General features: G+C 42.3%; 1 protein-coding gene across 2 annotated transcripts in view; it reads left to right on the top strand.

Annotated features, from left to right (window-relative positions):
• Positions 1-22123, top strand: part of MDN1 (midasin AAA ATPase 1) — a 943760-nt gene that overhangs the window by 502911 nt on the left and 418726 nt on the right. For both annotated transcript variants that reach the window (XM_033936734.1, XM_033936735.1), the window contains exons 47-48: positions 7849-7994; positions 8826-9028. In XM_033936734.1, the coding sequence (XP_033792625.1) occupies positions 7849-7994; positions 8826-9028 (349 nt within the window). The remainder of the gene's footprint in view (positions 1-7848; positions 7995-8825; positions 9029-22123) is intronic.

Raw genomic sequence — 22123 nt, 5'->3', positions numbered from 1 at the left:
GGTGAGGAGTTGTTTGTATCAGAAACTGTCCATTATGGGCCGGGGCTATGTGCTAGGAATCACCCATGGTAAAGGAAAGAGACAAGTACCCACCCTTGCTATGCTATCAAGAACAGAGCAGTATAACATGTCGTAGTGTACTTATTGCTTATAATACTAGGCTAAGCAGTCAATGATTCAGATTTTTGTGTAAAGCAGAAATCATGTAAGCATTTGAATGCTGCATTAAAATTTATACCTGCCGGGCTGTGATAGAAACATCAGCATAAATTACTGATGTAGTGGGGATAGGTGGTGACTCGTGGGAGGGGAAATCAGCTGCTGGTGTTTCATAGGGAGGTACATTAAAAATTAGCCAAGTCAAGATTATCAAAAATGTTGTGTATGGGTCTGTGTAGGGGTCTCTATTTCAACATTTGGGATAGTTCGGGCAACCAGGTATCTGCAGGGGTTCATAATTTAACCTGATACATTTTAATATATTCTCTCTTTATGGCTTCATCCTGTTATGAGCATACTACATCCAAAAGGGATGGCGGGATAAATTAACAAGTTAGATTATTTCCATGCTCTTCCAAAACAGCTGGGATTGGTGCTGACTCGGCTGGGTCCAGACGCCAGGGGTGAAAGTCCAGGTAACCACATCAAATCTTACGTCATCATCCTTCAGCTGGGCTCATCATTTCTTCTTCACTGCAGTTCTCCTCAGCTTAGCAGCAAGAAAGGGAATGGAAAGAATCCAACTGGAGGGGAAAATAACTAGGGAGCTATTGTGGGAGTCAAAACAGGATGAAAATGCATAAAGTCACAATCAAGAAAAGCACATGAATCTTGCAATAGGGCTGCTAGAAATAATTATCAACACATGAAAATATATACATGTACTAATACTGCATGAGTCCATAAAAGAGTTAAAGTGCAAATTAATAAGTCCATAATTAAAGCTGTAGAAGTTCAAGGTCATAAAGGTCATCCCGTCTTTGGTAGCAACAGTCAGGAAGTCTTTGCTGGTAAGTCTAGGCATTTATCCAGTTTCTTCTCCGGTAGCAAGATCCTTCCATTGGGGCTCATCCGTCATCGGGGTTTCATACGGCCGAACATCTTTCTTCCAGCGATGATATTTCAAATAGCATTAGTCCATAATTATGCAAATAAGTCCTTAATAGACATTAAAAGGATGTAAACACGGATTCTCATGTAGCATACAGCTTCCTCTGATAGGCAATTGTCTTTGTGAAGTGATCCATAATTAATAAGGCAAAAATATCTGTACTGTATATATCATTTAACTTGTTTCCAACAATACCTGAGCAATATTACTAACAGGATAGGTGCAGCGTTAAAAGATGACATACAAAAGAAAACAAAAACTTATCTGCTTTAATTCAGATAGGCTAAGGTCTAATATATGTATTAGCTGAATTATATTTGTCAGCCTAAGGGAGTTATAGTTACAATGGCATATGATGTTCAAAGGACAGGAGTAATATGCTAAACATAAATATGAATTAGCAAAGAGTCAAACCCAAGCAAAAGGATGGCTAAGATATAGCCTTAAACATATTAACACATAGGTTATATTGAAACATACTAAAATAAAGAGGATAAACCCTAAAAATTAAAATAAAATAGGATTTATGGGAGAAATGTCCTTCCCATGGGATTCTATCAAATCATGGGTTCAATTTTGTTTCTTTCACTAATATTCTGAATGCCAATCAGCAAAAAGACCTAAACTACAGTATTTTGAATTCCAATCAATAGGACTGGATATTTCCTTCACCAACTTATTAGAAAAGTTCTTAAACAACAGGTAGAACCATTTTTTTTTTTTTTTTATAAAGCCAAACGCTAATTGCATTGTGTTAAACCAAAAAGTATTTCTGTGTGTATCAGAGAATATGTAAGAAAAAGAAGAAGTAACATTTCTTTTACAAGTTCCAAGAAAAGGCAGAGAGAGAAAGACTGCTAGAAGTTTGTTTTTTTCCGAAACTGTTATGATAAGTAAAGGAACAATAGTTTCCCTTTTATATTGCTACTTATATTGAGTACTCAAGAAGTGAACAACCTTTAATGGGTTAACATGTTGAAACACTCAAAAACTTGGCTTAGGATTTAAGAAATAAAAAGCAGAAGTTATTCTCACTTCGGTATGTTAGCACAACATTAATTAATATTACCATTTGGGATAGAAGCGGATCATAAGAACCCTATGCAATATGTTCCAGTTATTGTAGAGACATGAATAATGAAAAAACAAAATGAAAATAGCAACTGATAATTTCAAGTTAAAGAAATAAAGCACTACATTTCCCAGTGTCCTTAAACATAGACACATCGACCAGGAAGTAGCTCGGTATGTTTGTGTAACGGAAAAAAGAAGAAGAAGCATAACTCATTTCTTAAACTTTGATCACAGACAAAGAATAAGGTTGGAAATGGTTGTGGTGAGTAGTAAAAAATAAATCTTCTTTCATTATATTGGTAATTATAGTGAGCGCTCATAAATGGAAATCCACACGTATTTCCATAAACACTGAAGTTGATACCGGGCACAATACAACAGATAATGACTCATAGTAACATAAAAGACTGTAACGCTGAAAAATAGACAGACATTAATTGCTAGCAAGTATTAAAGGAGTCCCCCTCTTGTATAATTTATTTCATTTTTGTTCTATTTAGAGTATTAGCATTAGGTGTTCTCTTCGAGTGCACTGTAGTTTTTCCTAACTCTAGAAAACAAATGATCGTTAGTAATGGGAAAAAGTGAGGTGATGGGAAACGCCCATAATAAAAATCCCAGACCTAGAAAGACAAAGGGTGCGTTTATTTTTATATTGTCAGTTATACTTAATGCCTGTCAGTTATTTGGTTAGACATAAACACTTGTCACGAATCCTTCCTATTTACGTACACTATCCTTATATATTCCCTTCATTTCCAATCCAACATAACACTTTCTATTGAAAACGATAGTGATCCAAATCATTCCTGTAATTTCGTTCTTCTCTTTCTCAAAAACAATCCTTTATAATCCAGCAAACTTATATGAAATAAATAATTGTTTAATGAAAGCTTATGGTAACATTGAAACGCAGTTAAAATATATACTTCCTCTTTCAGTCTCATTCACTCTCATCCCCCTCACCCCCCCAATTTTTTTTTTTTTTCTGGTTCGTGACCACAAAAGAACATGAAACAAAAACTCACGAGAGCAATGCTTTCGCTGTCTCACAAAGCGCCATATGTTACACAGGCCAGTACACAAGCGACAGCTAGCATAAACGGAAGAATAAAGGAAGCCTGCATGACAAGCTGAAAATATCACAGTAAAACACAGACTCAGAGCTATGCCAAGGCTAGAAGACCCCTCTTGTTAGTAGCAAAGAAATAAACCCATAAAAACAGAACTAATAAGCCAAAACCCATACAAAATAGTGGCCACACATGATAATACTACATCATAAGGGGCTAGGTAACACAAAGCACAATGCATATGGTGTATACTTTCGGCTCAACAATGGGAGGAAATATGGGGGCAAAAGGAGGAACAGGATTGTCTAAGCAACCGCTTAACAGAAGATCCAACGGGAACAGACAAGAGAAAGAGAAGCTAGGGCCAGGGGCACAAGACAAATAACTCTGGCCAGCACAGGCAGCCAGAGAAGTATAAGACAAGGGGATAGACATAGAGGGCTCCGAGACAAAAACACTACGTAAGCACAGTTTCCTGGAAAGTGGGGGAAGGTGGGGAACGGGGTGCATTGCTGTTGAATAGTTTCACAGATATCATCTAATGCCTGAGAGATAGTGGCCCACGGGACAGGGGAGTAACGACCAGTATGTGTTGTAAGAGTGCGATCTGCCTGCCATTGCACTTGGTGTGCAACGGAAGGTGGAAAGATAGGACTAGGGTTAAGAGTATTTGCTGTGGAGAGCAAAGGGGCAGTGAACAGTGGCAGAGAGCAATACAAACAGGAGGACTGAGACGCTAGCATAAAAAGCGGAGAAGCAGGAGAAGAAGGGGTGGGAGACTGCAGGAGCAGGCAACATAGGAGAAATAAACAATATGTCCAACTACAAAGTGTACAAACTAATAAGTCTAAAAATAAAACTAATAAGAATACTTACAAAATGATGCAATGTGATCACAGAAGAGCAGGTACCTGTGTAGCAATAACTCAGGTGTGGCCAGAGACCACAGAAACAGCATAACCACCAGTCAAAGCTGGTTCAACAGTCACACCATAACAGTGATAGATTGATCTAGCAGAGGAAACATCAGGCGTGGCCCAAGACCACAAGAAATAAAGGAAAGAATTTAACCAGCAAACGAATCAGTGTCTGTACCCAAAAAGAAAAATTAAGGAGAGTAAAAAGAAGGCATATAACGGAAGTGTTAGTGGGTGACAACACATATATACATCAACTACGCCCTGAACTAGAGGCTGACTACACAACCCGCCAACCATTCTGACTCTTATCCTATTCTGACTCCTATCCTAACCTATGGACTGACTACCACCCGCCAGTCATAAATATATATATATATATATCCTAGTTCCTAAACTATTCCTAAGCTATGGACTGGCTACCACCCACCAGTCATAAACATATATACACATATCCTAATTCTTAAACAATTCCTAAACTATGGACCGGCTACCACCCACCAGTCAATTCTTAAACAATTAACTACCTAAGCTATCGGCTACCTAAGCTATCGGCGGACTACTCGACCCATCCGCAAGCAAATATATCATCTTATGAACTATGGACTGCCTACCACCGGTCAGTCCTACTAACTACCCAACGCGCTAGTCTATACAGGACCCGTAGGACAGCTAAGGATGGTAGCCCGGTCCTGGGCGAATTGATGTGAATTCCTGCTCCAGGGTCCGGGATCCTCCAAAGTTGACGCCACAGGGCCTGTGTAACGACAAACAAACAGGATTAGTAAGGAAAGAGAAAGCAGTGTTTAAGGCAGACCACATTCCATTGCTGGCTTTAAACTAGAAAAAGAAAGAAAAAACCGCATAAAAGGGGAAGTAAAATAACACAGCAAATCTGCAAGAAAATAAGGAAGTTTAGGTAGAGACACTGCATAAGTACAAGCAGGCAACCCAGAAACACACTTTTGGCCAAAAGTAATGGAGAGGCAATCTGACAAGCAGAGTATAGGCCTTCAATCCAGTGAGGTCTCTAAAGGGGCATGTTCCCTTTGTTTCAACGTCGGGGTTCACCACTGATGTAGGCCGCTGTCAGGCCTACTTTGGTAATGATACCTCGAACACTATATACTGGCTTCAATAAGTATATATTTATTTAGTCAATCAATAACAAGAATAGATCATATAGTATATAGTGTAACAGAAGGTGATACAGAAGGTGACCTCTAGGCCTAGAGGTCCTCTGATGTCTGTTCTGATCTTTCCTTCCTAAAGGCCTGGTTTTTATACATTTCTTAGTGGCCAACACCACGTTGGTTTACATCACATGATACATCCTTATTGGCTATTTACTTATGCATTACTGCCTAACTACATTCATTTATTGGCTATTCTTATCTACGTCATTTTATATGTTTTACTCTGTTTTCCGTAAAGCCTACCTTTTCCCCGAAATGCCTGTTTCCCCACCATATTAGTATTTCCGAGCACAAGCCCCCCTCCCAACTTTAAACATCCCCGATACTTTCTATTAGATGATATTTCTTATGAATTCTTCCTTCTGAGAATTCTGTCTTCTGACCACGGTCTGTTTATCTCTTTATGGTATCTGGCTGGGTGGGCCTTGGTGTAAAACCACAACTAGCCCACAACCTCAGGGGGCTAGTTGCTTTTTCTCTAGTTGTATTCCTACAGTAGCTAATTGAACTCATAAAACAGTGTATTTCTCCATCTTTGCATGCTCTTCAGTTAATGGTGAAATATCTTTCCATAGTTAATCTACTGTTTCTATCATCTGCAGAGATAGATAAGGTAGATGTCAGTTGCAGGGGGTGAGAGCAGATTTTTCTGTAAAGAGAAAAGTGATCTTTGTCTTCCTTATATCCCCCTTCACCTGTCTAATGTCAGGACTTTCCGGGATATATCCCACTTCACCTGGCTTGCTAATGTCAGGACTTACAGGGACCAGAGCCTCCATGCTTTATTCTCTCTCACAGTGGCTCTGCCAAGACATCATTCAGCTCCCTAAGCACCCTGGGGTGTACTGTATGTCTTTTGGTTCAAACCTCCTACCATTTTCGTCATCTTTCTCTGGACTGCTTCAAGTCTTCTTATGTCCTTAACCAAATACAGTCTCCAAAATTGAACACAATACTCCAAGTGAGGCCTCACCAATGACCTGTTACAGGAGCAGCAATAACTTCTTGCTTCTACTGGTTGCGCTTCTTTATACAGCCTAGCATCCTTCTGGCAACAGCCACCGCCTTTTCACTCTGTTTCTTTGCCTTTAGATCTTCGGACACTTATCACCCCAAGGTCCCTCTCCCTATCCGTTCATATAAGCCTCTCACCTCCCAGCACATATGGCTCCTTCCGATTACTAATCCCCAAATGCATTACTCTGAATTTCTTTGCAGAGTACCATACCATACATTTTCTTCTATACTGAAAGTTTTGACAAGGTTTCATTGCAGTTTACAATAAGATTTCTAATTGGTGATTTTGAACAGTGAAATATAAATATGCTTTTTTGAGCTATTGGTTTGAAGAGAAGAAATGAGTCTTTACATCCAACCATTTCGAAGGCAATAGTGAATACAATAAATAACAAATAAGAGGACAAAATAATTATATGAAGAAAATATATGTTGTAGCTCTCTAATTAAATCCATCATAGAGAGCAATTTACCCTTGGGAGATGGAGGAAAACTATTAGACTTCAGACTACTAGTGAGCATTCAGGTCAGTTCTAAAACATCTGCTGTCTGCAAGACTTCCTCAGGGAAAAATGGGAGTTTTAGAAGATTAAAAAAAAGTCACTTGAGATGGATAAAGTATTTTTCATTTTCATACCAAATCAAACGGATTTGTGAAAACCCTAGACCTCGGAAGTAAAAATTAACAGTGATGGGCCTGAGTAGCCCTGGCAACATCATGAAATACCCAACTTTTAATATTATAAAAATGATTGAGAATGAGAGAAATATCTCTTCAAAACATGGTCTCCATCACATGTTTTCTTAAAGGTTGCTATCAAAGTGGCAACATCAATCTGATGGCTAGGTTGTTCTTTAGAAACTGTAGATTCTTCCAAGCTATTTGTTAAATGCGTGAAGCATCAAAATTTGAACTATTATGAGTTAATTTCTCAGTAGAAGTTGATATATAGTAAGCTGTTATCAAAGAAGGAGGTGATAGTCTTTAGAACTTCTTTCATATACTTGATCAACACATTAGCAGGAGTTAAAGAAGCCTGCTTTGGAAAATTAATATACTATAAATTTCTTGACCTTGAGATGTTTTCCAAGGATTCCAGTTTTCTATTGATAGTTAAACTGTCTTTCATTAAAGCGATATACAAAGATTCTATTTTGGTCAACTTTAAATCTATTTCCTAAAGTGTCTCTTCATATTTCGCAAGATGAACTGTTAGGAACACAGATTGTTCAGCTTGAGCAGCTTGGTTCTGAAATTTATCAGACAGAAGCTTTCAATTAATTTATAACATTCCAAATTGTCTCAAGAGTGGCTACTTGCAGTTTTGCTGAGATGTATAATCCAGATGAAAAGGGATCCATTGAATCCAAAACAGATTTAGTTGTAACAGATACTCTGCAGGCAGTTCAGCTGAGGGTTCAGTTCATCTTACGTTCTTAATTGAAATTCTCTTTTACAGATACTTCCTCATCTCTGTCCGCTTTGGTTCGTGCTGCCACTCTGATTTCTCAGCAGTTAAAGCGAGGTCTGTGTCTTGCTGAAGCTTTTTGTGGAGCCTGTTTGAAAGTGTATGCTTGTTGCCAGCATTCACAGTCCACCCAGAAGGTAAACTGTGTTATTTCCTTATAATAAATGTTATGTCTTTAAAGACAATAAATTTTATGAGTAAATCATTGCTCTTTGTAGAAAATAAGAAATGCAATTGGATACAAAATGAGCCATTGATTAAATGAAATCAGAATCTAATCCTTCATCATGCCACATAAACTTTCTTTCCTCCCATCCCCTACAGCCTCATACCCCAACTTGAAAAAGGAAAATCAAAGTGAACTACTCTAATGACAACCCAAATAATTATCTGTATCCCCAAGGGGTTTAAGATCAAATTTCTCAATCTGGGTTTTAGAGTCCAGGAATATAATCCAATAACAATAGATTTTAATTAGGAATTTGTTAATATTCTTTCCATTTCTTTTTAACATTTTGTTATTGATAGGAATTTTTATATAAATTTAGTAGTTTTAAAGAAAGCATTACTTCATCTGTCTTTTCAGTGAAGAAAAACTAAATAGAGATGGAACTTAGATCTTTCTTTTATTTTGAATTCAGCTATCTTCACTAAACAGTTTTTATTGATGAATAGAATCTAAAGGGAAAACCCATGTTTGGATTAATGCAGTTGATAGCTTGATCTTATATACTTTTCCAAAAAACTAATCCATGCTGTAACTTTTCCTGTTCACAATGTAACTAACACACACTCTGTTTTGAACCTTAGTGTTGACACAAAGCAAATGCTTTAAGGGAGCCAAGACTGTAGTTGAGGTGGTGGTGGTTGTCAGAAAGTTGTACAGTATGAGGGCTCCAAAAAAGGTTTTAATAAAATGTATATATTATTAATTATCGTCTCTGACTTGCATCTCATTTCTCCCTTAGCATTTACAGGAAATAATTTCAGAACATGCTTCTGCATTGGGCTCCAGTGAGACGTGGTGTAGCTCTTTGCTGGGGATGGGCCTATGGCCAGACTCCATGCCCTCAGCCCTGTTTACATCTGAGGACTCAACACTATCTACAGTTCTGAGGGATGGACAGATCCTTATGTACTGTCTGAATAGGCTGAACTTGAAATACAGCAGGTAGGCATGCATTTTTGTATTTCATTTCTTCTATCTCTGGTTATTTCATTTTTCTTAGTAGCTTCCAGCTCATTGGACATGGTATGTCTAATAACTAGGACATCCACGAACATTCAATGACAGCCATCTTGGATTTTACTCCTTTATAATCCTGCCCCCACTTGTGATGACTATTCTAGACAGAAGTCTATCCTTGGTCAGGGTTCATATACTTCGGTTATCTCTGGAAGCCAGGGTATGATGTACTTGAATCCAGAGTGTACCGATGGTACTTCACACAGGCCAGTTAATAGTTTGAGAATGAGCGCCAGGTCTCCTGAACAGCCACTGCTATATAATTAACCAAAATTACTTACCTGGGACATTCCCATTTCAACTGGGAGGTTATATGAGAGCTTCTGTCATAGGCTTCCAGACCACTTAACAACTTCAGCAGTCCCAAATATGTGAAAAGTGTTTGAAATATGAAAGTAAACCTCCAGAATAAGTCTCCATTAAACTTGGACAAGCACGCTAATGAATAGAAGGAAAGAATGAAAGTCCACCAGTACATACAGGGAAGGAAACAACTGAGTTTGACAAATAAGAGAAAAACTCAAATTAGATCAACAAATAAAGAAAAACAAGTTTATAGTTTATTTGCTTATAATCTGCTTTTTCCAAAGCAGAGTACAACAAAACATGCATAATAAAATCAACATACAATTAGTTACACAAACCATAAAAACATAACATAAAATAAATTATAATACAATCAAAATTCTTTCCATACTATAAACTTCATTATCCCAGGACAAGCAGGCAGCATATTCTTGACTGATGGGTGACGGCACCGACGGAGCCCCGGTACGGACAATTTTAGAGTGATTGCACTCTTAGAATTTGGAAAGTTCTGGTAGGCCGCACCGCGCACGCGCGAGTGCCTTCCCGCCCGACAGAGGCGCGCGGTCCCCAGTTTCTTAGTTTCCGTGGAGCTAAGAAGACGCGTTTCCTCAACGGCTGTTGAAGAAAATTTTTTCGATCTTCCCGCTCGCGTAAACCTTTGCTTTAATAAAGGTTTCTTTATTTCTTTTTCTTTTCTAAAAAAAAAACTTAATTGTTTTTCTTTCATTTTTCGTTTCGCCCCGGCGGGGCCTGTTGCCACAATCGAAGCCTCGGCTTTCGATTTGGCAGAGGCTGTCTTTACTTTCATGCCCCCTCAGCCCGGGTTTAAAAAGTGCCAGCGGTGCGCTAGGCCAATCTCACTGACAGACCCGCATAACTGGTGTCTGCAGTGTCTTGGTCCCGACCATCAAGCGTCCACTTGCACCCGCTGTGCAACTTTGAAAAAAAGAACTCTTAAAAACCGCCAAATCCAGCAGCGGTTGCTATTCGGTGCCGAGATGTCCGATTCCAACGTACCGGCACCGACATCGATCACTTCTCAATCGGCACCGACTTCATCGACACCGCGCGATACCGCGCCGGTGTCGCACCCAGCAGGTAAGCCGGCTAAGAAGCCTTCCCCGCTGGAGCGTCCTCCGGTCTCCACTGCAGTGAGTCCAATCCTGCCGACCGCGAGGCGTCCACGGAAGCGCTCCGCTCCGATCGAAGTTAGCCCCTCGACATCGGGTTCTTCGTCGGAGTGTCGAGCGGCACCCAAGGTACCGCAGAAGAAAAAGGCGGTACCGGTGCCTTCACTGGACGAGCGTATTGCCGCCGTTCTGCAGGTACAGCTGAGAGAGCAACTCCAACAGCTACTGCCTGCTCTTTTGCCCCAGAACCTTCCAGTTCCGGTACGGTCGGAGCCACCGGTACCGATAGTGGAGCGCCCTCTTTTATCGGCATCCACTTTGTCGGTACCGGGTCTTACCACCTCATCGACTTCGATGCCGGTTTTAGCTCCAGAGCCTAAATCTCACCACCAGGCGGTACAAACCTCGGTACCAGCACAACAGGTTGCATCGCCTGGTACCGTATCCATGAGGTCGGGCAAGTCCACCCATAAAACCCGACACCTGGAACCCTCCACACCAGAGTCTCGAAACCATGGCTCTCAGGTTAGGGATCCTGATTTATGGGGTGATTCCGAAGAGCCCTTTCTATCCGAAGGTGAATGCTCTTCTGATGAGGAGGAACGCCTTGTTACCAATCCCTCTTCTCATCCAGATTCCACATCTTTTCCTTCTTTTTTAAAGGAAATGTGTGAATCATTGTCTATTCCCTTGGAGGCTGAGTCAAAGAAATCTAAGGCATTTCTTGATGCATTGGACTTTGACCAGCCTCCAAGGGAATTTCTTAAACTTCCTCTCCATGATATACTGAGAGAAACGTTTTATAAAAACCTTGAGACTCCCCTGACTGTCCCTGGAGCCCCTCGTAAACTGGACTCTTTATACAGGGTGATACCTATTCCTGGGTTTGATAAACCCCAACTCCCGCATGAGTCTCTTTTGGTGGAATCCACTTTAAAGAAATCAGCGGGAGCTAATGTGTATGCCTCAGTCCCTCCTGGCAGAGAAGGAAAATCAATGGACAAATTTGGCAAGCGGTTATATCAAAACGCCATGCTAGCCAACAGATCAGGAAATTATGCTTTTCATTTCTCATTTTATTTGAAGCATTTAATCCAAACAATTTCTGCCTTTGAGAAATATCTGCCTGATCGCAAAAAATCTACTTTTAACACCTGTACCTCCTCTCTTCTCCAGTTGAGGAAGTTTCTAGTGAGATCAATTTATGACACCTTTGAATTGACTTCTAGAGCCACGGCTATGTCAGTGGCTATGCGCAGGTTGGCATGGCTCAGGGTCTCAGAACTGGAGGTAAACCACCAAGACCGTCTAGCAAATGCACCTTGCTTAAGGGATGAGCTGTTTGGTGATTCCATGGATTCCACCACACAGAAGCTATCGGCGCATGAGACACGTTGGGATACTCTCCTAAAAAAATAAAAAGAAGACTCCCCCTACTAGGCCGTTCCGACAACAGTCGGCCTACCAACGCCGCTATGCTGCTCGCCCCTTGCCTCAGGCTACTCAACAGCCTAGACGTCAACGACAGCAACAACAACGTCAACCTCAGAGGCAGGCGCAACAGCAACAGAAACCTCCACCACCTCAAAAGTCTACTCAACCCTTTTGACGTGTTTCTCCTGAGCATAGCCAATATTACACCATCTGCCCATCTTCCCCAACTGATAGGAGGGCGCCTGACCCATTATCTCAGCCGTTGGGAGACCATTACATCCGACCAATGGGTCCTCAACATCATCCGCTACGGCTACTCTCTCAACTTCCAGACTTATCCCGATCAAAGTCTACCAAAAGAGTCTGCTTTGAACACTCATCAATCCTCTCTCCTGATACAAGAGGTTACATTACATTACATTACATTAGTGATTTCTATTCCGCTTGTACCTTGCGGTTCAAAGCGGATTACATAAGAAGAAGCTGGACATTTCCAGGAGGGTACGTGACATTTAGGGTAAGACATAGTTACAGAATGAGTATAGACTTGGTAACATTGGATGAGAGCAGTTATATTACATTACATATCAAATCTTTTTCCAGGCATTGGTAGGTAATAAATCGGTAGGAAGAATTAGGTTTTTTTTTTTTTATTTTTTTTTTTTTTTTGGTCGGTTGAGGATATGGTGTCAGGGAGTGGGTAACCTGGTCGGTGTATGTGGAAGAGGAGATTAGGTGTTTTGAATATGCTTTTTGAAAAGTAGCGTTTTGAGTTCTTTGTGGAATGCTTTGAAGTCAGATGTTGAGGTTAACAATCTGGTTATGGAGGGTTCGAGTTTTGCTGCATGCGTTGCTATGAGGTTATCGTAAAGCTTTTTACGATGAGTGCCGTTGAGTGGTGGGTATGAGAATGGTGTCAGTGTTCTTCTTATTCTGGGTGGAAGGTTTCGGTGTAGGCGATCGATTAGATAGGCAGGTGCTGTACCGTTGAGTACTTTGAAGATTAGACAGTATAGTTTGAATTGGATTCTGGCTCTGATCGGTAGCCAATGTGAGTCTAGGTAGGCGTTAGTTATGTGGTCATATTTTCCGAGGGAATAGATTAGTCTGAGAGCCGTGTTCTGAATGGTCTGTAGTTTTTTGATCATTTTTGTAGGACATGGTAGATATAGGATATTGCAGTAGTCCACAAGTCCACAAGTCCTGTAGTGTTCTTTGTCGAAGTATTTCCTTATTTTTCGTAAGTTGCGCATTGTGAAGAATGCTTTTTGGGTAGTTTTGTTGATTTGAGTCTGCATAGTGCAGCATCTATCTATCAGCACTCCCAGGATTTTGAGGGAGGTCTGGATTGGGTATTTGGTAGTTTTGATTTCCAGGTCTGTTATAGATGGGATTTTGTCCGTTTCAAGCATTAAGAATTTGGTTTTGTCCGAGTTTAGTTTTAATTTGTGGTTTGTCATCCATTTTTCTACTTCGTCCAGTATTGTTTCCAAGTGTCCAGTAGCGGAGTTGTCTTGGGTTTCGAAGGGGAGGAGGATAGTTATGTCATCTGCGTAACTGAAGGATGTTACATTTAGGTTGTCTAGAGTGGTACCAAGGGAAGAGATGTAGAGGTTGAATAGAATGGGTGAAAGTGGAGAGCCCTGAGGGACTCCGCATGGATTAGACCATGTGTTGGATTTCTTATCGTTCAATCCCTCCTTCTTCTAAACGCCATAGAAGAAGTTCCTCTAGACCAGAAAGGACAGGGATTTTACTCCCGTTACTTTCTAGTTCCAAAGAAAACAGGAGATCTCAGACCCATCTTAGATCTTCGAGATCTCAACAAATGCTTGGTCAAGGAGAAATTCAAGATGCTTTCTTTAGCAACTCTTTATCCTCTTCTAAATCAGGGCGAATGGCTATGCTCCCTCGACCTCAAGGAGGCTTACACTCATATTCCCATCCATCTAGCCTCCAGACAGTATCTCCGCTTCATGATCAATCACTGTCATTACCAATACAAAGTTCTCCCCTTCGGACTTGCTTCATCTCCAAGAGTGTTCACCAAATGTCTGATTGTAGTGGCTGCTTTCCTTCGTTCACATCATCTACAAGTTTTCCCTTACCTGGACGATTGGTTGATAAAGGCCAATTCTCCTCAAACAGTACTACTGGCCACCAATCAAACCATCTTGTTCTTACAGATTCTGGGGTTCGAGATCAACTTTCCCAAATCTCATCTCATCCCCACTCAGAGACTTCAATTCATTGGAGCGGTGCTGGACACGATCCTCATGAGAGCATTCCTGCCGTCCAACCGGCTCCACACTCTTCAAGTTTTGTGTCAACAAGTTCTTCATCAAAGTTCCATCTCTGCCAGACAAATGATGATACTATTGGGGCACATGGCTTCAACAGTGCATGTCACCCCTCTGGCACGTCTTCACCTGCGCACACCTCAATGGACCCTTGCTACCCAATGGTCCCAAGCGACAGATCCTTGCTCACGTCACATATCTGTGACATCATCTCTTCGTCAGTCTCTACAATGGTGGTTGGTATCCTCGAATCTATCCAGAGGTCTTCTGTTCCATCTACCTCCTCATCAACTAGTCATCACAACCGATGCCTCCCCGTATGCTTGGGGAGCTCATTTGAACGAGTTCCAAACTCAAGGCCTTTGGACAGCCCAGGAAAAGAAGCATCACATCAATTTCCTGGAACTCAGAGCGATGTTTTATGCCCTCAAGGCTTTCCAACATCTTCTCTTCCCTCAGGTTCTTCTCCTGTGCACAGACAATCAGGTGGCGATGTACTACATCAACAAGCAAGGTGGAACGGGTTCTCGCCTCTTGTGCCAGGAATCCCAGAAAATCTGGACTTGTGCCATAAATCATCATCTATTCCTGAAAGCGATTTACATTCAGGGAGAAAAGAATTCCTTAGCAGACAAACTCAGCAGAATTCTCCAACCTCACGAGTGGACACTCGATCCTATGACTCTACAGTCCATCTTCGATCAATGGGGCACTCCTCAGATAGATCTCTTTGCAGCCCCTCACAATCACCAGCTGCCCCTTTTCTGCTCCAGACTCTACTCGCCTCACCGTCTGGCAGCGGATGCGTTTCTCCTAGATTGGTCAGATCTGTTCCTGTATGCTTTCCCTCCTCTGCCTCTCATGTTGAGGACCTTGTTCAAGCTCAAGAGGGAACGAGCCACCATGATTCTGATTGCTCCGAGGTGGCCAAGGCAACATTGGTTCTCCCTTCTACTTCAACTCAGTTCCAAGGAACCTTTTCTTCTTCCACTATTTCCTTCTCTGCTTACACAGCATCAGGAAACCCTTCTACATCCCAACCTCCAGTCTCTGCACCTGACAGCTTGGTATCTCTCGGGCTAACTTCGAGTGATTCGCTTTTCTCTCAGCCTGTTCGTTCAATTCTGAATGCTTCCAGGAAGCCGGCCACTCTGCAATGTTACCATCAGAAGTGGACACGTTTTTCTTCCTGGTGTCTTCTTCATCATCATGATCCCACTTCCCTTGCAGTGGAGACCTTGTTGGACTATCTTCTTTCATTGTCAGACTCTGGTCTCAAATCCACTTCAATCAGAGTCCACCTCAGTGCTATTGCGGCTTTTCATGAGCCAGTCCATGGAAAAATCCTCTCAGCTCATCCCTTGGTGTCCAGGTTCATGCGGGGTCTTTTTAATGTGAAACCACCTCTTAAAGCCCCTCCTGTTATCTGGGATCTCAATGTGGTTATTTCCGCTTTAATGAAGCCTCCATTTGAACCCTTGGCTACCGCTTCTTTCAAGTTCCTTACTTGGAAGGTACTTTTCCTTATTGCTCTTACCTCTGCCAGGAGGGTCAGTGAGCTACATGCACTAGTTGCGGATCCACCTTTTACAATCTTCCATCATGACAAGGTGGTTCTGCGTACACACCCAAAGTTTCTCCCTAAGGTTGTCTCTGAGTTTCATCTCAACCAATCCATTGTTCTCCCTGTCTTCTTTCCGAAACCTCACTCGCATTCTGGAGAACAGGCTCTACATACTTTGGATTGTAAGAGGGCTCTAGCTTACTATTTAGAGCGTACTAAGCCCCACAGATCAGCTCCCCAACTCTTTCTGTCCTTTGATCCAAATAAATTGGGACGTCCTGTTACTAAACGTACGTTGTCTAATTGGCTGGCAGCGTGCATTTCATTCTGTTATGCTCAGACCGGACTGACACTGGAAGGTTCTGTCACGGCCCATAGAGTCCGGGCTATGGCAGCATCTGTAGCTTTCCTCCGTTCTACTCCTATTGAGGAAATCTGCAAAGCTGCTACTTGGTCCTCAGTTCATACTTTTACATCTCATTATTGTCTGGATGCTTTTTCCAGACGGGATGGACACTTCGGCCAATCTGTTTTGCAAAATTTGTTTTCCTAATGGCCAACCTTCCCTCCATCCCTCTTTTTGTTAGCTTGGAGGTCACCCATCAGTCAAGAATATGCTGCCTGCTTGTCCTGGGATAAAGCACAGTTACTTACCGTAACAGGTGTTATCCAGGGACAGCAGGCAGATATTCTTGCGTCCCTCCCACCTCCCCGGGTTGGCTTCTTAGCTGGCTTATCATAACTGGGGACCGCGCGCCTCTGTCGGGCGGGAAGGCACTCGCGCGTGCGCGGTGCGGCCTACCAGAACTTTCCAAGTTCTTAGAGTGCAATCACTCTAAAATTGTCCGTACCGGGGCTCCGTCGGTGCTGTCACCCATCAGTCAAGAATATCTGCCTGCTGTCCCTGGATAACACCTGTTACGGTAAGTAACTGTGCTTTACAGCAGTTACACATGCTCTCCTTTAACCTACACTATTCAGGATGCTTTGTATGATAAAATGAGTACCGTTTCAACAATTTTTTAAACAACAATATTCTCTTGCTTCTGAATATAAGATGGAAGTCTGTTCCATTTCTTAGGCCCTGAGCGAGAAATAACCCCTGATCTCACTGACTGTAGTCTCAGCTCTTTCCTTGTTAGAATTGACATCATTATGAGTGGCTGTAAATTATGGGAGTGAAGCATAAAGAGAAACACAATTCACAAGATATTCAGGCGCCAACACTTTCACACTCAAATCAATAACAGTAGATGGCAAATGCACAAATACAGAGAGAGATAATAAAGTCACTAAAGATGCACTAAAGTCAGCAATACGAAATTGTTGTGAAAAGGGTAGGTTCAGAAAATTACTAAAGACGTAGCTATTCGTAGATGCCTTTTTTTAGTTATTTCAGCTAAAATTGATGAATTATCTATGAGCTCTTATTTCTACATTATGATACTTTCCTGAGGATTGTATATATTTCTATTTTATTATATGATTATTTTATCGTGTATTTGCTTTTATTTTGTTGTCATTTTAACATTGTGCATGTAAACTATGTAAACAGTTTAGTTTTAAACAGTATATAAATTTCTAAAATAAATAAATAAATAAACCTGTTGTCACAAAACGGCCCACCATTTTTCCTCTCGATTGCCCATTTTCCGATCTGACAATACAAATTAGCTAAAACCCCATACAAAATAGCAAAGTGATTGATGCACTAACATCGCTTGGCTATTTGCATCAGGTTTTAGCGATCGTAAAAACCAATTGCTATAACTGTAACTGTATTACCAGCAGGTCTGCCTGGTTTTTTTTTTTCCAATGGCACAGATATTTTACGTGTATTACACACACAAAATATCTGTCCAAAGAAAAGAAGGTCTGCCGCCAGCCCTCCCCAACGACCCCCAACAAACACCGCCTCCCACCCGAACCTAAAATAAATGGCAGGAGAGATGCCCACTTTCTCCTGCCATTGCGACTGACCTTCTTCCCCCCCCCCCCAGCAAAACAGCAGGAAGGATGCCCACGCTCTCCTGCCAACCTGCCCCACCCACTGAGCGAACACTTATTTAAAATTGAGCACCAATTTTGTAAGAACTCTGCGTCATCCAGAGAGGAGAAGAGCGTGGGAGCACTGCTCCGCCTCTCCCCGAACCAACAGGAGACCTCTGCCTTTGAAAAATCAACGATTCCTGAGGCACACAGCCATTTCTCAGCTCCCACACCGATACCTGCGGGCTGCTGGGAACACAGAGGCATCCAGAGAGGAGAAGAGCGTGGGAGCACTGCTCCGCCTCTCCCCGAACCAACAGGAGACCTCTGCCATTGAAAAATCAGCAATTCCTGAGGCACACAGCCATCTCCGAGCCAGCAGGGAAATCTTTTCCAATTGTTAAGTATTATCGTGAATTAATTCAACTGTAAAGTATAATTACTAGCTCTCAAAAAAAAAATTAAAAAAAAAAAAATATATATATAATAGGCAAAAGCAAACAAAAATTGTGCTAAATACTTGTTGACTCTTATAATCTGTTAAATGCTTGCTGTTTTTCTTAATATTTGATAACTGTTGTCGATTCTTAAATAATCTGTTAAATGCCTAGTGTATCTAACAGTTTATGCTAATTTGAGCACTGAAACAATAGTCGGATTATCTTCACTCCCCTTCCACTAGATCAATTTCAGAATTTTTCCAAATTTAGAAATGCTCTACTAGTTTTCTTCTAATATCGTCTGTGCTGATACCTAGTACGTCATTATCTAGCCGCTCCTCTATCCTTAAGCTCTCACACACTCCAAACAGGCCTGTCTAGCCCATAGATCCCCCAACTCTCATCATAAAGCCACCTTCTTGGCTCCTTCTCCTACTCTGCTCTCAAACTCTCCCCCTGCCTGACACCCCCTTCCCCCAACCTCCTCGACCTTGCAAATGCCTGCAGTACCTGCCCTGGCCTCTGAATCCCCACGCTGATAAGCCCCAAACACCGCCCATCCTATAAAAACACTCGTAAAGTCAACCACGCCTCCCTAAAACCTGTCCCCGCTTCCACTCTCTCCGACCATTCCTCTGATTCTCTCACCCCAGTCCCAACACTTTATTGCAATGCCAGATCCACTTGTAATAAGATTCAAATCTAGAAGCACCTACTCGAGGATTCAGACCCCGGATTCCTATTCATCACAGAATTTTGGATCACAAAAGATGACCAATTTACTCAAAACGAACTTTGCTCCCACAGCTACCAAGGCCTCTTCTCTCCGAGAACTAACTGAAAAGGAGGCGGCTTGGCTCTCCTTTTCAAATCATTCTTCGATGTCCAGCTCCTTGAAAAGGTCAGCCTCTCCTCATTAGAATACATGCTAGCCTCAGTTAACGATGAGTATCACCCTCATCCACTGGGTATCCTGCTCCTATACTGCCCACCTACCCCTTGGAACAATTCCTCAGAACTCGTCTTTGAAACCATAACAAACGCCTTCCTCAAATTTCAAAGATTACTGATCATCGGAGTCATCAATCTCCACCTTGACGATGTCACAAGCAAGGACGCATCCGAATTAAAAGCTTCCTCTCTTTAGGCTTTCCCCCTGCCACTCTCTCCCCTACCCACGAAAAAGGCCACACACTAGACCTCATCAGTTTTCTGGATCTCACTACTCACAAAAAACCTTAACCACTGACATTCGCTGGGAAATCGTTCCCTGGTCCGATCACTTCCTAGGGGTTTTCTGTCTCCCAATCTTCATGTCATATTTTGGGCCCCCATCCCGCACCTCAAATTCTATTACCTTCGGACCAATTTTCTTGACAAATTCTCCCCCATCCCTAAACCTGTAGATCAAACTGGCAAAACTGGGTCGCCCTCTCCACCTTCCTTTCCCTCGCCTCTCTCTCCACTAAAACCATCTCCTATTCTTATAAGGCCACTTGGTACCTTCCATACCACAGAGAACTGAAACAGAAATGCCGAGCTCTGGAACGAAAATGGAAAAAATCTAAATTCCCTATAGACAGACACTCCTGGAGGGTCAATATTAAATTCTACAATACTGTTCTAAGAAAAGCAAGGAAAATCTTCTACGGTGACAAAATCTCCAAATCCAAAAACCAGACTAGCACATTATTTAACATCTGGCGTTCCTTAACCTCCAAAAATGCCTCCATCCTCCCCCTCAGCCGATTCTCTGGCAAAGTTCTTCAGCGACAAGGTCTCCACCTTGAGGCGCTCCTTCCCTCCTGCAATCTCCTACAAATCTCTGATTCCAGTCGACCCCCAACCCTATCCTTACAGACTTCTACCCTATCCCAGCTGACAGATCCTGGTCTTCCTTCGAACTTGTTTCTGAATCCCTGGTCCATAATCTCTGCCTCAAATTGAAATCCTGCAATTGTATCTTGGATCCATTCCCCGCCTACCTTTACGAGAACACTCCCCCTCAGGCCATCTCATTTCTTACCATTCTCATAAACTCCGCCCTCCATTCGGGTCTATTCTTCCCAGAATTGGGCCATATCTCCTTAACCCCACTACTGAAAAAAACCTGATCTAGACCCCTCTACACCTTCCAGCTACTGTCCAATAGCAAACATTCCTGTCCTTACCAAGATGCTAGAATCCATCATATCCACTCAACTATCTTCCTACCTTGAAAAATTCACCATTCTGCTACCCTACCAATACGGCTTCCGTCCCAACTTCAGCACCGAATCCCTTCTGACCTCCTTAATCTCAAAAGTTCAACATCTCCATTCTCGCAATAAGTTTGCCGTCCTTCTTCAATTCGACCTCTCTGCAGCTTTTGATGTCGTCCATTATGATATCCTACTTTACCAACTCACTGAGATAGGCATTAACTCCACAATCCTTGACTGGTTCTCGAAGTTCTTACGCTCCTGCTCCTACACAGTCAACATGAAGGGCACTTCTTCCTCCCCCTGGAACCCGATCTGTGGAGCCCCACAAGGCTCACCTCTCTCCCCTATCCTTTTCAACATTTATATGTCCTCCCTTAAACTCTTCCATCTCTCCCCCCTTGAAACACTTTACACTTACGCAGATGACATCTTTGTCCTCCTTGAGACCGACCGGAATCTCACCAACCTCTCTGCGACCATATCCTCATGTATATCGAACCTTCAATCCTGGGCTCACACTGTGCAGATGAAACTGAACGAATCCAAAACAAAACTTCTCTGGCTTGGCCCAAAATTGGACCAACTGCCCACCTCCATCCCTCTGTCCTCTGGCCCCACTCTGCATCTTGAATACTCAAGTAAAATTCTGGGAGTCATCATTGACTCTACACTTTCCTTCAGTGATCAACTCAACTCCCTAATAAAAAAATGTTTCTTCAGCCTTCACATGCTGAGGAAAGTGAGAACCTGTTTCCATCAAAAACACTTTGCTGTCCTTATCCAATCCACCATCCTTTCCAGACTGGACTATTGCAACTCTATCTATCTAAGCCTAACAAAGAAAAACCTTCAAAGACTCCAGCGGATTCAGAATGCCGCTGCTAAGCTTATCTTCGCAAAAAGCAAATTCAACCACATCTCACCGCTTTTGTCCAAGCTCCACTGGCTTCCGATAATCTCGAGTCCACTTCAAATGTGCCTGCCTTACTTTCAAGATCCTACACGGCATCCTCCCCCCTTTTATTCCTCTTACTTGGAATTCCTTTAACCCCAATTCCACCAGATCCACCCAAAAACTGAAACTCTCCTTTCCCTCTCTAAAAGGCGTCTCCCTTGTAGGAAAACTAGGTTCCTCCCTCCCTTTTAGAATCACTGAGCTCTGGAACAACCTTACCTCCCCTCTTAGGAATCTGAGCTCCCTCCAACTCTTCCGTAAACATCTGAAAACCTGGTTATTCTCAAAAATGTAACTCTTCCTCCCTCTCTGATTATTCTAGTCCTCTAAATTTCCTCTTCATCCTTCCCTCCTCTGGAGTTCCTTTCTACCCTAACTCCTGTTAACCGTGTCGAGCTTTGCGAATGTAGAGATGATGCGGTATACAAACCTAAGGTTTAGTTTAGTCATCCTTAAAGAGAAGCGGCTCCTGTTTTAGATTGACAGGAACAGGTCCTAACTGGTTCTTCTATCCCTGCAGTGAGTTCTGTGATGCTGCAGGGGATTGTTTGCCCTGATTTCATTTCAGCCATGTACAAGGCTTATTTACAGGTGTTTGGAGATCCTGCTTCTGTTCCAAGGATCTCGGGATCTTCTGGGGGGTCTTTGCCTTCCTCGGCCGCCCTCATTCAGTCTCCGGCGACTGCTGCCTCCGT

This window comes from Geotrypetes seraphini, chromosome 3 (assembly GCF_902459505.1).
Source record: "Geotrypetes seraphini chromosome 3, aGeoSer1.1, whole genome shotgun sequence".
In the NCBI taxonomy this organism is placed as follows: Eukaryota; Metazoa; Chordata; class Amphibia; order Gymnophiona; family Dermophiidae; genus Geotrypetes; species Geotrypetes seraphini.
This window is presented reverse-complemented; position numbering and strand designations above follow the sequence as displayed.